At 41.1% G+C, this 15,112-nt stretch overlaps 1 protein-coding gene across 4 annotated transcripts in view; it reads right to left on the bottom strand.

The window, feature by feature from the left end:
* The window catches only part of LOC137376161 (high mobility group protein 20A-like), an 85,054-nt gene that overhangs the window by 66,558 nt on the left and 3,384 nt on the right, over positions 1 to 15,112 (bottom strand). For all 4 annotated transcript variants that reach the window (XM_068044201.1, XM_068044192.1, XM_068044211.1 and 1 more), the window contains exons 2-3: positions 4,888 to 4,979; positions 457 to 629 (exon numbers count right to left, since the gene is read on the bottom strand). In XM_068044201.1, coding sequence (XP_067900302.1) covers positions 457 to 629; positions 4,888 to 4,979 — 265 coding nt within the window. The remainder of the gene's footprint in view (positions 1 to 456; positions 630 to 4,887; positions 4,980 to 15,112) is intronic.

Genomic DNA, 15,112 nt, shown 5'->3' with positions numbered 1-15,112 from the left:
CCGATCCCTGTGGTACACCACTGGTCACAGGCTTCCACTTGCAAAAACAACCCTCGACCATTACCCCCTGTTTCCTGCCACCAAGCCAATTTTGGATCCAATGACCAGTAGAATTACCATTTCTTCAAAAGAAGAAATTCATCCTTTTTTTTTATACATACCACAAATTAAGTTTATCTGTTTGCTAACTTTTGACTTTTTCACAATTTAAACTATCAACTCTCTTTAATGTCTTCTCATGTCTAATTCTGGATATGAACAAGCTGTGGGAAGCTGTATAACAAAGCCACAGCACCAATAAAAAGTCATATCATCATCCTGGTCAGGATTGGTACTTCCACTAACATATTAACTTAAGTTAGTATTTTAAGTTGAAATATAAGTTCACAAGAAACAAATCTTCCTACTCTACAATATCTACAAATTAATTTTATTTCAACAATCGTACATGAATACCTTTGGTTCATCATTCGCCACTTCTTTTGTACCACTGCTACCTTCTACTTGTCCCTCCAGGATAACACTTTGCAGCTGTTGGGATCCTGCATCCAAAGGGTGAATCTGAAGCAAAGGATTGCTTGTTGAAACAGCACTCACACCATCGCGTTGCAGCAAAGGCTGGGGAGACACTGAAACACATTTTTAAAATAAACACATTGTGAAATACTTGCATTAAAAAGCTTACATTTGCACATATCTCCTGTAACACTTTTTGTCTCTTGCAATTTTGCCATTACACCTTGTTGGTTGACTCAAAGTAAAACAGTAGCAAATCAGAATAAGTAGGGAATGTAAAAAATCAAAATTGGTGAAATCAACTAGCAAACTGCCAAAGAGAAATTGAGGGCTTTATCAAAATAGCTAATCTGGAATGACCAATCAGGATACCAATAAAAAACACTTTAAAAAGGTGAACCAATTCAACCACAATTCACTAAAAAATAATCTTCCACTTGTCTTGGAAATCTTAGTTGTCTAAATTTGAAAAGTACTTGAAAGGCCTCAGCCTCCCCCAAAATCCCAGACTTGAATTTGATATTTTTGCTCCCAGCTGACTGTATTAGCTGGAATTCAATCCTGCAGTCTGAGCATGTCCATTGTGCACAATCTCCCAGGATGCACTAGAAGTATTTAATCAGACCAACTGCTTGTTTATTTCTCTTCAGCTTCGAATATCTGCTTCACTGCTTTTCCAAAATTATTTGAAGAAAATCTAGGACAAAGTTCAAAAGCATCATTCAGGTAAAGTTTATAATTGAGTGTTCAACACAGAAACTGTATATGGGGAAAGGATGAGGGTGAACAAATAAGAAAACAGAGATCCATTTTAAGCATGAAAGACCATACTGATTTATTTCTCTTCGTGGAAGACTCAAATTTAGTCTCTATCTACAAGTGCATTTCAATTTTTGCACACACATACAAACCTTCCAGTCTGCCAAATCTAAGATAGCCCCCCTCACAGATCTGCCAAATCCCAGGTTCCACCATTACAATGGTACCAAGATTAGGACCACCCATTTTTGCTTCCAAACCCGAGGACCATTCTTCAAAATGCTACAAAGTCCCAGGACCTCTCCATGCAGATAAACCCCATCGCCTTTCCAGTATGACCCATCTCCAACTGGTACATCTTGCACACCATTTGTCTATGCATCCTCAGTTTTAAAAATAAGGGATTAAAAATTAAATATATAGGTAATGAAAGAGTTATGGATTTCAAGCCATAAAGTTCAAATTCCTGAATACTATGTAATAAAAATGACATTTGATAAGTTACTGTAAGTCAGTGGGCCTGATCCTATGGCCTACATGGTATGTCATCAGGCACAATGAGTTACAGTATAAAATAAGATATCCTCAAACTTAGTGCAAACTACCATGGGAAATTTGCAAATTACATATCAAAAATCTCACATCTGCATGCAAACATTCGTCACATTTTCTGACTGATTTGCTGCCGTTTTACTTTTAACCAAAGTGGAAAGGATAGGAAACATTTTCAAGACTGAGGAACATGGCTAGAAACTGCCAATAAGAAACTGAGTACGAGAAGTAAGGAGGATCAACCAATAAAAGGAAGGTGATGACGGAATTAGATCAAATCAGTTCTTTGAGGGAGGTAGATGTGTTTGTATCACGATTTCCTAGACAGTGATGGAGATCAAATCAATCAACCCAGGCCAGCCCCAGTAACACTGGTCACCAGTGAAATGTTGAATGACTAGCTTCCAACATAGTTACAGTTGTAATGTGGCATCTGACACCATTCACTCATCATCATTTTATTTAAATACGTAATACTGGGAGATGGTATTTAAAATGCCCATGAAGAAATTATTAGGAATCTAACAATCTTAAACCCTTGTCCACCCACTGGCAGAGAACAGGCATAGATCTAGTATAATATTTTTCTTCAGAAGCCAATAACAACAAGTTGTATCTACGGAGCGCCTTTAACGTAATAAAACGTCCCAAGGTGCTTCGTAGGGGCACTATAAAAATAAATGTGACGTTGAGCCACATAAGGAGATATTACAGCAGATGACCAAAAGCTTGGTCAAAGAGGAAGATGAGGTAGTGAGGTGAATAGGTTTAGGGATAGAATTCCAGCGCTTAAGGCCTTGGCAGCTGAAGGCATAGCCAACGAAGGTTGGAGTGATTAAAATTGATGATGTACAAGAGGGCAGATATCTCACAGGGTTGTAGGGCTGAAGAAGGTAGGGAGGGATTTAAAAACAAGGATTAGAATTTCAAAATAGAGGCATTACTTATCTGGGAGCCAGTGTAGGTCAGCGAGCACAGGGTGATGGGTGAACGGGATTTGAATTAGGACATGGGCAGCAGAGTTTTGAATGGCCTCCAGTTTATGGAATGTCCGTGGCCAGCCAGGAGTGCTTTAGGATAGTCAAGTCTAGAGGTAATAAAGGCATGGATGAGGGTTTCAGCAGCAGATGAGCGGAGAGGGGCGATGTTATGGAGGTGGAAACCATGATGGCACAGATATGCAGTTGAAGCTCAACATGGGGTCAAATACGACAGCAAGGCTGCGAACAGTCTGATTCAGCCTCAGATGGTTCCCTAGAAGAGGGATGGAGTTGATGGCTAGGGAGTAGAGTTTCTGGTGGGGACCGAAGACAAGGGTAGGATTTTTGAGGACAGAGATGATGACGGCAGATTTGAAGGAAGGGTGCAGAACCTGAGGAGAGAGAACTGTTAACAATATCAACTAATCTATCTGGGAGCTAAGGGAAGTTGGATATCAGCAGTTTAGTGAGAAGAGGGCTGACAGCAGGAGATGGGAGTCAATGAGGAGGCTGATATTGAGGGTCAGGAATTGATGGATCAAAAGGTACCAAGTCGACTCCATGCTCTTAGGTTCCTTTAACTCAGGATTGCAACCTTGCTCTCCTCTAGATTACCTGATGCAAGAACCCCCAAACACTGGACCTCTCCCCAATTCTTCAGAGACAATATAAAGACAGCCACTTATTGTCAGCCACTTGCAATCTTTAAGCAGACCACATGATTTTGAGCTTTTGTGTGTTACTGGCTTAGATTTTCTGCTGTTTGGGATCCCATGAATTAGTTCAGAGTTTTGATATTTTATGTGATGTATCAGAATCCTTTCAGGAAACAAGTCCTTTGAAACTATGCAAATCGCTTTTAGAAAAATGTGTTTGCAGTTATGACTAGAGCAAACTCCTGAAAATGAATGGCTCCATTCACAAAAAGGTTCAAATACTTTCGGATTCTGGGCTACCAGTAGCTCTGCCAGAATAATGAAATCTCAGGACTCAGTGTTGATACCTACCTCATTAAATAATGGAAAGGTTGAGAGTGTACAAGCCAAATATTATCGGCATCACCTTAGGTCTCAAAGACTTTGCTAAAGTATTGGACTCGGTTTTCAAGCTTCAAGTATTTGCGCAGCTATTTTGAAACAAATTTTCATCATCACTTTGCACTACTGTTTTTATTCAATATTTCCATTCGTATTTTTATACTTTTGACATTTATGGAGCTCTTTATATTGATTCCATTCTTTTTCATATAGTATCCTGTGTTTTATGTCTATCGCTACCTTTTCTTCCTTCTTATTTGTTGTAAGCAGAAATCTTCTTTTGCGGGTTCAACAATTCAAATGCTAAAACCTGTGCAATGTCCATCTTTTGAAAACAAAGTCAATGCAGCATGTTGAAGGACCAATATGCCGGGCCAATGGATTATACCTGCAATTTTCCTATACACTAGGTTCCCAATCTCAACCATGCCAATTACAACTAATAAAATTCTAGAATTGTAGCAAAGTTCATATATTTATAGACAATTATTATTCCCCTGAACTTGCTTCTCATGCTCTGAGTTACAAAGTGCCACCCTTTATATTGTTCTTCCTTCCTATATTCAATTCACAATGTGCCACTGTATCATTCTTTCCCTGGACGTCAACACTGTCAAACCTACGTCCGGTCAATTTTCCTTAGAGGGATCTTTTGCATCTGCCTGAAAGGGAAGATTTATTTCAAAGGCGGCACCTCTGACAGTGTAGCATTCCTTTGCACTTTGCTGAAGTGCTAATCGAATATGCTCAAGTCTCTGGAGTGGGGCTCAAACCCATGACTTTCTGATTGAGGCAAGAATGCTTCCACTGTTCCAAGGCTGATACCTGCTTCTTTACTTTTACTCCTTTTGATCCGTGTGGTTTCCTTAGCATGTTGTTTCACAACTCCTTGATGTGTGACAAATTGCAGACTGGGCGTTACCCACTAGTTAGCAAGTGAAAAAAAGCATTTACTGTAAATACATTTCTTCATCCCTAGACAGAATAAAACCACTTTAAAGTAAAGTATATCTCCAGCAACAGTATACAAGACCATTCATTACCAGCAGTCTGCAGTTCCAAGTTCACCTCAGAATTCAGCTGGCCAACGTAAGACAATGTACCTCCATTAGCATCTGTAGTCACGCACACTATTCTGAAAGTAATAAAAATTTCAGTCAAAACAAGCCCCAGAAAGGAAAAGGAAACTTAAAATCATATTAATTATTTTACTATTCAAAATAAAGAGCAAATCTTTTAGTCAACGGTTCCCATGCACAACACTATTTTTGTCAAAAATAGCACATTAAAAAAGGTTCGTCATAGCTGTGACATAAATTGAGCAATTAAAGCAAACAAAATAATGTTTAGTTTAACATTTAATCTGATTAATAACCCTGTGTCCACCCCCTCCACCACTTGCAATATTTTCTTAGTTTACACATATATCCCGAAGGGTCACTGACCCGAAACGTTAACTCTGCTTCTCTTTTCACAGATGCTGCCAGACCTACTGAGTGGTTCCAGCATTTCTTGTTTTTATATTATATTAGCTAAGTGATTAAGATGAGGGCAGTTACTACAACTTGTCTGTGCTGAAAGAAATCATCAACTTGGATATCCTGATAATGCCTTTCTTCCTCATCTCTAAGGTAAAACCTCAACAGCAGTTTGACTGTGCAAACTCTCAGTTTGTAAGCATGAGAATGGCATCAGTTGTTATTGTTTGTTATTTATAACCATATAAATGACTTGCTCATTGATGTTCAGTTTGGGTTCCGCCAGGACGACTCAGTTTCAGAACTCATTACAGCCTTGGTCCAAACATGGACAAAAGAACTGAATTCAAGTGGGCAGGTGAGAGTGGTTGCCCTCGACATCAAGGCAGCATTTGACCAAGCGTGGCATTAGGGAGCCCTAACAAAGCTAAAGTCAATGGGAATCAGGGGGAAAACTCTCCACTGGTTGGAGTCATACCAAGCACAAAGAAAGATGGGTGTGAATGTTGGAGGCCAATCATGACAGACATGGAAAAAAGTTCTTGATCAAATTTTAAAACGACGTTTATATAAGGTTTCTTTTAAACTCTTTGGTGTCCTTTCTTTCAGGAGCTAAAGCCACTGGCCACATTTTAGTTGCCTTACATTGCAACATTATGATCAATCAAGCACCAAAATAAAAACTACCAAGAAAAATGAAGCAGCTAAGTGATTAAGATAGGGCAGTTACTACAACCAAGACATCACTGCAGGATTTCCTTAGGGTAGTGTCCTAGGCCCAACCATCTTCAGCTGCTTCATCAATGACCTTCCCTCAATCACAAAGGAACGAAGTGGGGATGTTCCCTGATGACTGCACAGCGTTCAGTTCCATTCACAACTCCTCAGATACAGAAGCAGTCCGTGCCTGTATGCAGCAAGAGCTGGACAACATTCAGGCTTGGGCTGACAAGTGGTAAGAAACATTCACACCACGCAAGTGCCAGGCAATGACTATCTTCAAAAAGACAGAAATTAATCATCTCCCCTTGACATTCAACAGCACTACCATCGCTGAAGCCCATACCAACAACATTCTGGGGGCTTACCATTGACCAGAAACTGAGCTGCAGCAGCTACATAAATACCGTGACTGCAAGAGCAGTTCAGAGGCTGGGAATTCTGCAGCATATAACTCACCACCTGACTCCCCAAAGCCTGTCTACCATCTACAAGACACAAGTCAGGAGTGTGATTAGGATACTCTCCAGATGCCTGGATGAGTGCAGCTCCAACAACACGCAAGAGGCTCAACACCATCCAGGATAAAGCAGCCCTCTTGATCAGCATCCCACCCACCACCTTCAACATTCACCCCCTCCTCCACAGCTGCACAACAGCAACTGTGAATACCATATTAAAGGTGCACTGCAGCAACTCGCCAAGGCTCCTTCGACAGCACCTTCTGAACCTGCGACCTCAACTACCTAGAAGGGCAGCAGATGCATGCGAACACCAGCACCTGTGAGTTTCCCTCCAAGTCACACATGATCCTGGCTTAGAAATATATCGCTGTTTCTTCACTGTCACTGGGTCAAAATCCTGGAACTCTCTCCCTAACAGCATTGTGGGTGTACCTATACCACAGAGACTGCAGCAGTTCAAGGCAGCGGCTCACCACCACCTTCTCAAAGGCAAGTAGCTATGGGTGATAAATAAAAGCAAAATACTGCACATGCTGGAAATCTGAAATAAAAACAAGAAATGCTGGAACCACTCAGCAGGTCTGGCAGCATCTGTGGAAAGAGAAGCAGAGTTAACGTTTCGGGTCAGTGACCCTTCATCGGAATCATGGGTGATAAATGTTGGTCTTGCCAGCGATGCTCAAATCTCATGAAAAAAAAAATACTTTCACTTTTATTTTTGGAACCAGAATATTTGGGGTATAAAGCTGTGTTCACAACATCCCTTCATTGGGTGACCAGCTGACAACAATCTCGTCAGACATGAATCAACTGCACACAAAGATTTATTTCAAAAAGCAAAGTACTGAAGCTAGGAATCCGAAATAAAAACAGAAAATGCTGAAGACACTCAGCAGTCAGGCAGCATCTGTGGAAAGAGGAAAGTAGGGTGAATACTTCAAGACGATGACCTTTCATCATAATTGGGAGATATTAAAAATTAACAGCTTATAAGGAGAAACAGAATGGGAAAAAGATTATTTTCAAGCTATTTGTATGCAACTTGTCTTCATTCGCAATCCTCATTTCTACACCAAAAAATACACACTTATAATGCCATTAACATTACAAAATGCTCAAGGTATCTGATGTAAAGTGAGGTGGGGGAACAGAATTGGGAAATCCAATAGTAATGTGGAGAAAAATTTGGGGAAATGACTGTTGGCCCTCCATTATTCTAATGAACCACTGTAATTTACTTAATCTAGTAAAGTAAAATGCATGTCAAGCATGGCAACCAATTTAGGACACATCCTAGAAAAACAGAAAGCTTGCAAACTCCTTGTGCTTTTGTTTTCTATTGATGTATTTTCGGTTAGTGATTGTACCTTCTTGGTTTGAAGCCTTTTGCGATTGTATGCCGTCTACAAAGTCAACACAATTTCCAAATTGTCTCTCACATCCTTGCACAATGTGACTCCCCGATGGGGAAAAAATTGCAAAGTTTTAGAATTCGCCACCAAATTCTAAAACTTATTTTTCTCTATCAAAAAAGTTGCATTGGAGAGATTTTCCTGCACATATATAAGTATCAGAACCACTTTTTACTAGAAAATATGCAGAATTGGGCTAACTATAAGCTATGCTAATGTATTTGGTGAAAATATTTATCAGCAAAAACATATCAGCAAAAAATGTTCGTGACAAATACATTTTAGACGCAGGCAAATTATATTTGTGTCGACTTGCACTGGGAATGGTTACATTTCTGACAGGTGATCTGTACTGCTTAGAAAATAAAATCAGCATTTTCATAACTGTATGGAGAACAGATGATATGGTGACATACATGAACTGCACACAGACAAATAAATATTTTAACAAGGAGAAACTGCTAACCTTAATTTTTTAAAGATCAGCTGTGTTTTAAAACATATGTAAAGAATAAATAGTGAAGGAACCGTGCTAAACAATGAATTCAGAAGATGTGTGAAATTCATCAAACTTCTGTAAAACACTAACCAATTCACAAATCCCCTTGACTTCAATCCCCCACAATAAATAGTCAGAGAAAACATGCAGTTCTAAAACGTTTATATTTTCAGTTACACTAAAACAATCGAAACAAACACATTAGCATCCCCACAGTTGCTACAAAATTATACTGTAAAAACATATCCAAAAGCAACAAGCGTGACTTACACCCAGCAGCCAATTACTGCTCACATTAAAACACAAGTTAAACACCAAATGTGATGGTTTGATTCATCCATCAGTTCCTACAGTCAATAGTATTGCCCACCCAAACTTAAACAGAAGAAATGCATTATCCCTGAAAACACTTATTGATTTTTATGTTAATGCATCAAATGTTGCTGTGTCAGCAGGAATTACTTCAGGCATTTCTCCAACACCACAACAAAATTCCTGACAATGACATATTTGTACTTTCAAAAGATCTAAGGAACTTGCAGAGCAAACAGAGGCAAAGCTTTTTCATGAGAAAGTTAAAATAGATGCTTCTACACACTATATAAAGATATAATGCAGGTATGCATGAAAATAGGAACAAGTTGTGTAAAGAAAAGCAGCATAAACTACATCCTTTTAACAAAGTTTTTAGTTGCAACTTAATCTATCTAGTGGATTCAGATGTCAAAAATAGGAGGAAAATTCAACCCTGAAATGTGACTGGCTTGTGATACATTTCAAGCAGAGAGTTATTTTACATAACAGAAATAATTTTGTCAACAGGAATCTGTCATTATGGCAGCATCAAATACAGGACTCTGCTACCTAAATAAGTGATTATAACACGAACTTTCATGCAGTATTGTGTGATCAAGGTTATGGATTTGCAGCTTCCACGTGAAAAAATGAATGTATGTGATCCACTAACTATCAGTAGAAATCCCATAAAACAAAGTAATCTTAAAAAAGAAAACAGAATTCGACTAACATTAGAATTATTTAGAACATACAGCATAGAAACAGGCCATTCAGCCCAACTAGTCCATGTGGGTGGTAATGCTCCACCGTAGCCTGCTCCTCATCTAAAGGTCGGCTTGGGTCTGCAAATGAAACCCAACCTGAGCCCTTTCATTTTTTCCCACGCCCGACCCGACCATCAGTTAACCTAGCTTCTGTTTTTCACTTTGTTACTTATCTGCACAAACTTTAAAAAACTGTAACTAAACAACCCTTCTAGTCCAAAAAGTACATTAACATTGGAGCCACTTACTGGAGGTGGTGATAGAGTGCGTACAACCCAGCTCGACCCGAATGCGCGACCCGACCGGAACCCGACACGTCGCTGGGTCCCGGTCAGGTATCCGTGCTCTATCCTCATCTACCCTTATTTAACTTCTCCTTCATATGCTTATCTATCTTCCCCTTAACTACATTTACACTATTGGCCTCAGCTACTCCATGGTAGGGAATTCCACAATCTCACCACTCTCCAAGTGGAGTTTCTTCTGAATTCCACATTTGATTTCTTTGTGACCAACTTACATTGATGGCCTCTAGCTTTGCTCTTCCCCACAAGTGGGAACACGCTGTGGCCACTCAATCAAAACCTTTCATAACTTTGAAGATCTCTATTTAGGTCACCTCTTTAAGAGAAAAAGAGGCACAGTCTGTTCATTCTTTCCTAACAGATATAACCTCACAGTTCTGGCATCATCCTTGTAAATCTTTTCAGCACTCTCTCTAGTCCCTCTATATCCTTTTTATAATATGGCAACCAGTATTTTACACAGTACTCCAAGTGTGATTTAACCAAGGTTTGATAGAGGTTTAACAGAACTTCGGTACTTTTCAATTCCACCCCTCCAGAAATAAACCCTAGAGCTTGGTTGGCTTTTGCTACGGCCCGACGAACCTGCATCGCAACTTTTTGTGATTGTGTATTTGTACTCCCAGATTGCTTTGCTCCTCTCTCCACTTAGATTTTTATTTTCTCATATGTGACCTCCTTATTTCTCTTGCCAAAAGATAATACTTTTACCTATGTTGAAATTCATTTGCCAATTATATGCCTATTCTGCAGGTTTAATATCGTTCTGTAATTTGTTGCAGTCCTCTGGAGTTTTGACTATCCCTTTCTACTTGGTGTCATCCACACAATTAGAAATTGAACTTTTTATTCCAAAATCTGAAGTGTTAATATAAATTGTGAACAGCGGTTCTAGCACTGATCCTTGTGGAACTCCACTTCCCACCTTCTGCCACACTGAATAACTAACTACCCATTAACCCAACTCTCTGCTTTGCCTTTCAACCAGCCAGCTATCTATTCTGTTACTTGTCCCGTGACTCCACATACCCTGACCTTATTCATCAGTTTATTATGTGGTACTTTATCAAAGGCCTTTTGGAAATCTGACTGCATTACCGTCGTCTATTCTCTTTGTTACCTCTTTAAAGAATTCAAGGAGGTTCAACAAGTAAGACTTTCAATTTTGCAATCCAAGTTGACTATTCATTATTATAGTTTTATTTTCTTTGTGTTTTTCTATTTTCTCCTTCAGTAGGGATTCCTACGACCGATGTTAAGCTAACTGGTTTATAGTTCTCTGGACTGATTCTATCTCCCTTCTTAAATATAGGCACAGCGTTAACTATCTGCTAGTCTACTGGCACCACACCATTCTCCAATAACTAATTTTGTATGTGCAATAGTGCTTCTGACCTACATTCTTTTAGAATGTGCAGCTGCAATCCATCTGAACCAGAGGAGGTATCTTCTTTGAGTTTGTCTACTTTATTTAATATTTCTCTTTATTTAAATACAGTTACAACATTTCTACGCTCATCTTCTGATAACATGTTCATTCAATCCGCCTCCCTGGTAAATACTGAAGCAAAATCATCCTGCTTTCAAAAAACAGTGGATCAAATGCTGAGCAATATTTTCCATCCTATCAGTGATGGATTGAATCACAAAAAAAATCCAAGTCACTGGTGAAAATAATAAATGAATCTCATGAAAAACTAAATTTCTTTACAGATCACTGTAAACCTATGGCTCATCTCATGCTTTGAAGGTAAGTGACTCTATGACCAGCTCAGCAGAGGTCTGGGTATTTTCCACACTTTTTTCCTGCATGACATAAAGTCAATTTATTCAACATATCTCTAGAATATCAAACTCTAGCCCAGTTACAGGGTTATTAAACATTAGTAGAAACAAACCCAACTGCCAAAATAAATATGGTTGTGCCCTGGATGTGATTAACAATAATTGCAAACCTCACACCTCTCTCTTGCCTCCTTTAAGATGCTCCTCAAAATCTAACACTTTGATCAAGTGTTTGGCCACCCTGTCCTAATATCTCCTTATGTGACTCTGCGTTAACTTTTTGTCAACTTATGCTCCCATGGAGCACCTTGGAACGTTTTACTGTATTAAATGAGTTGTATAATAAAGGCCTGCTACCTGACCCGAACCCGACGCGACCCAACGACATGTGTCGGGTTCGGGTCGGGTCGGGCCCCTCTTCCGGGTCTGGCTTTCGGGCTCGGGTTGGGTTGGGCCGGACACACGCGGTAAGTGCTCTGCCGGTAAGTATTAAAAATAAAAACTTAGTTGAGCTGGGAGTTCAGGACGAAACTGAGTCTGTGCAGTGAGCAAGTGACATCACTATGACGCCATCACGCATGTGCTGCAGCTTCGTGGAGCTTCCCAGTCGGAAGGGATGGTCAGGTCGAGCTTTGGTTGGGTTCGGGGCGAAATTGGACGCAGTCGGGCTGGGTCGGGCTCAGGTCTGCTGTGGATTGGTCGGATTCTTTTTCCTGACCTAAGCAGGCCTTTATTGTATAATACCATTACTCTCTCACATTGGCTGTTCCAAGGGACGCAGCCTTGAAAAGAAATGACTGACAAGCGGTTTAGCCATCCACCACCAGATCTGGCTGGACGACAGAAAGCACGATCCTGATTTTGTCTGCTAAAACTGCTCACATTCCAGAATCATCCTAGAATGCAAAGACAACCCCAGCTTCTTTTCTCTATTGTAAACAACCTTCTTAAACCCCTCTCCTCTGTCTCCTTCACCCTCATCTCTAACAATAATTGTGAGCTCCCGGACTTCTTTGTCATTAAGATCGAGACCATCAGATCAGCTGCCTCTGCTGCGTCCCTCCCTTCCACTACCCACCGGGTCAAACTTCCTGTAATATTTCCCCTGCCCGAGCCCTGAACTCGCATCTTTCTCTAGTTTCACTCCTATCTCCCCTCGTGCCCTCTCTGGGCTCATTTTGTTCATGAGACGCATCTCCTGCTCCCTATACTCACTAAACTGCTGACTATCCAACTTCTCTTCCTGCTACTCATGATAGCCGATATTGTAAACAGATCTCTCTGTTCAGGTGTTGGTCCTTTCTCCTTTAAATCCGTCATCACCACTCTTCAAAAAAAAAAACTTTGACCCCACTTGCCTTGCAAACTACACCCCACCTCCAACTTCACTTTCTTCTCCAGAGTCTTTGAACCTGCTGTCACCTCCCAAATCCGTGCTCATTTTCTCCAGATCTCCATGTTTGAATCCCTCCAATCAGGTTTCTGCCCCTGCCACAGTACTGAAACAGATCTTATCGAACTCACAAATGACATCCTATATGACTACGAACGTGGTAAACAATCCCTCCTCATTCTTCTCAACCTATCTGCATCCTTTGACATGATTGACCACACCATCCTCCTCCAATGCCTCCCCACTGTCATCCAGCTGGCTGGGACTGCTTTCATCTGGTTCCATTCTTATCTATTGAATCGTAGGCAGATATCACTTGCAATGGCTTCTTTTCCCACTACCGCAACATTATCTTTGGTGTCCCCAAGAATCTATCTTTGGTCCCCTCCTATTTCATATCTACATGCTGCCCCTTGGCAGCGCAGTGGTTAGCACCGCAGCCTCACAGCTCCAGCGACCCGGGTTCAGTTCTGGGTACTGCCTGTGCGGAGTTTGCAAGTTCTCCCTGTGACTGCCTGGGTTTCCGCCGGGTGCTCCGGTTTCCTCCCACAACCAAAGACTTGCAGGTTGATAGGTAAATTGGCCATTGTAAATTGCCCCTAGTGTAGGTAGGTGGTGGGGATGTGGTAGGGAATATGGGATTAATGTCGGACTAGTATAAAATGGGTGGTTGTTGGTTGGCACAGACTCGGTGGGCCGAAGGGCCTGTTTCAGTGCTGTATCTCTAAATAAAAATAAATAAAATAAATAACATCTGAAAATACAGCACTAGTTTTCACATGTACACTGAGACACCCAGCTCTAACTCACCTCCACCTCTCAGCTCCTCCACTGTTGTCAAATTACCAGACTGCTTATCTGACATCCAGTACTGAGTAAGCAGAAATTTCCTCCAATTAAACACTGGGAAGAGTGTAGAAATAGGCAACCGTCCGTCTCGAAGATGATGGACTGCACCCAGGGCGTATGTCACTTTTATATTAAACATCGCCTGTTGTGGCTGTGCAGGACAATTTGAGAGTGGCAATCCCTTCCACATCTAGCACAGACGAATATCTTTAGCCCATAGTTGACCAGTGATTTTTCCTTCCGCTGGGCTCTGTTTTCCGCTAACTGGTCATTTCTTTAGTCCTGTGCTTTTTTCATGCCCTTCCTGACTGCCGTTCTCCAAGAACTCCAGTCAGCAGCAAGGACTTCCCAAACATCGACTCTGATCCTGGTCAACTTGAGGTCTTGCTTGCAGACATCTTCATATCGCAGATGTGGGTTACCTGTTGGTCTTGTGCCAATAGCAAGCTCACCATACATTTGACCTTCCCTCCATCATAACGTCAGAAGTGGGGATGTTCACTGATGACTGCACAATGTTCAGCACCATTCACGACTCCTCAGATAGTGAAGCAGCCCATGTCCATATGCAGCAAGACCTGGGCAACAGTCAGGTTTGGGCTGATAAGTGGCAAGTAACATTTGTGCCACACAAGTGCCAGGCAATGACCATCTCCAACAAGAGAGAATCTAACCATTTCCCCATGACCTTCAATGGCATTATCATTGCTGAATACCCCACTATCAACATACTGGTCATCACAGACCAGAAACTGAACTGGAACAACCACATAAATACTGTGGCTACAAGAGCAGGTCAGAGGCTAGGAATTCTGTAGTGAGTCACCCCCTGACTCCCCAGTACTTGTCCACCATAGAACATGGAACAAAATACAGCACAGAAGGAGGCCATTCAGCCCATCATGTCTGAGCCAGCCGAATAAGCTATCCACCTAAACTAATCCCATCTTCCAGTATCTGGTCCATAGCCTTGCAGGTTACAGCACTTCAGGTACATAACCAGGTACTTTTTAAAAGTATCGAGGGTCTCTGCCTCCACCAACAATCCTGGCAGTGAATTCCAGACACCCACCACTCGCAGGGTGAAAAAGTTGCTCATGTCCCCTCTAATCCTTCTACCAATCACCTTAAATCTGTGTCCCCTGGTAATGACCTCCCCATTAGGGGAAACAGGTCCTTTCTGTCTACTCTATCTAGGCCCCTCATAATTATGCACACTTCAATCAAGTCACCCCTCAGTCTCCTCAATTCCAGGGAAAACAACCCCAACCTATCCAACCTTTCTTCATAGCTACAACCCTC

This window comes from Heterodontus francisci, chromosome 1 (assembly GCF_036365525.1).
Source record: "Heterodontus francisci isolate sHetFra1 chromosome 1, sHetFra1.hap1, whole genome shotgun sequence".
In the NCBI taxonomy this organism is placed as follows: domain Eukaryota; kingdom Metazoa; phylum Chordata; class Chondrichthyes; order Heterodontiformes; family Heterodontidae; genus Heterodontus; species Heterodontus francisci.
The sequence above is the reverse complement of the archived record's forward strand: the minus strand, read 5'-3'. Positions and strand labels throughout refer to the sequence as shown.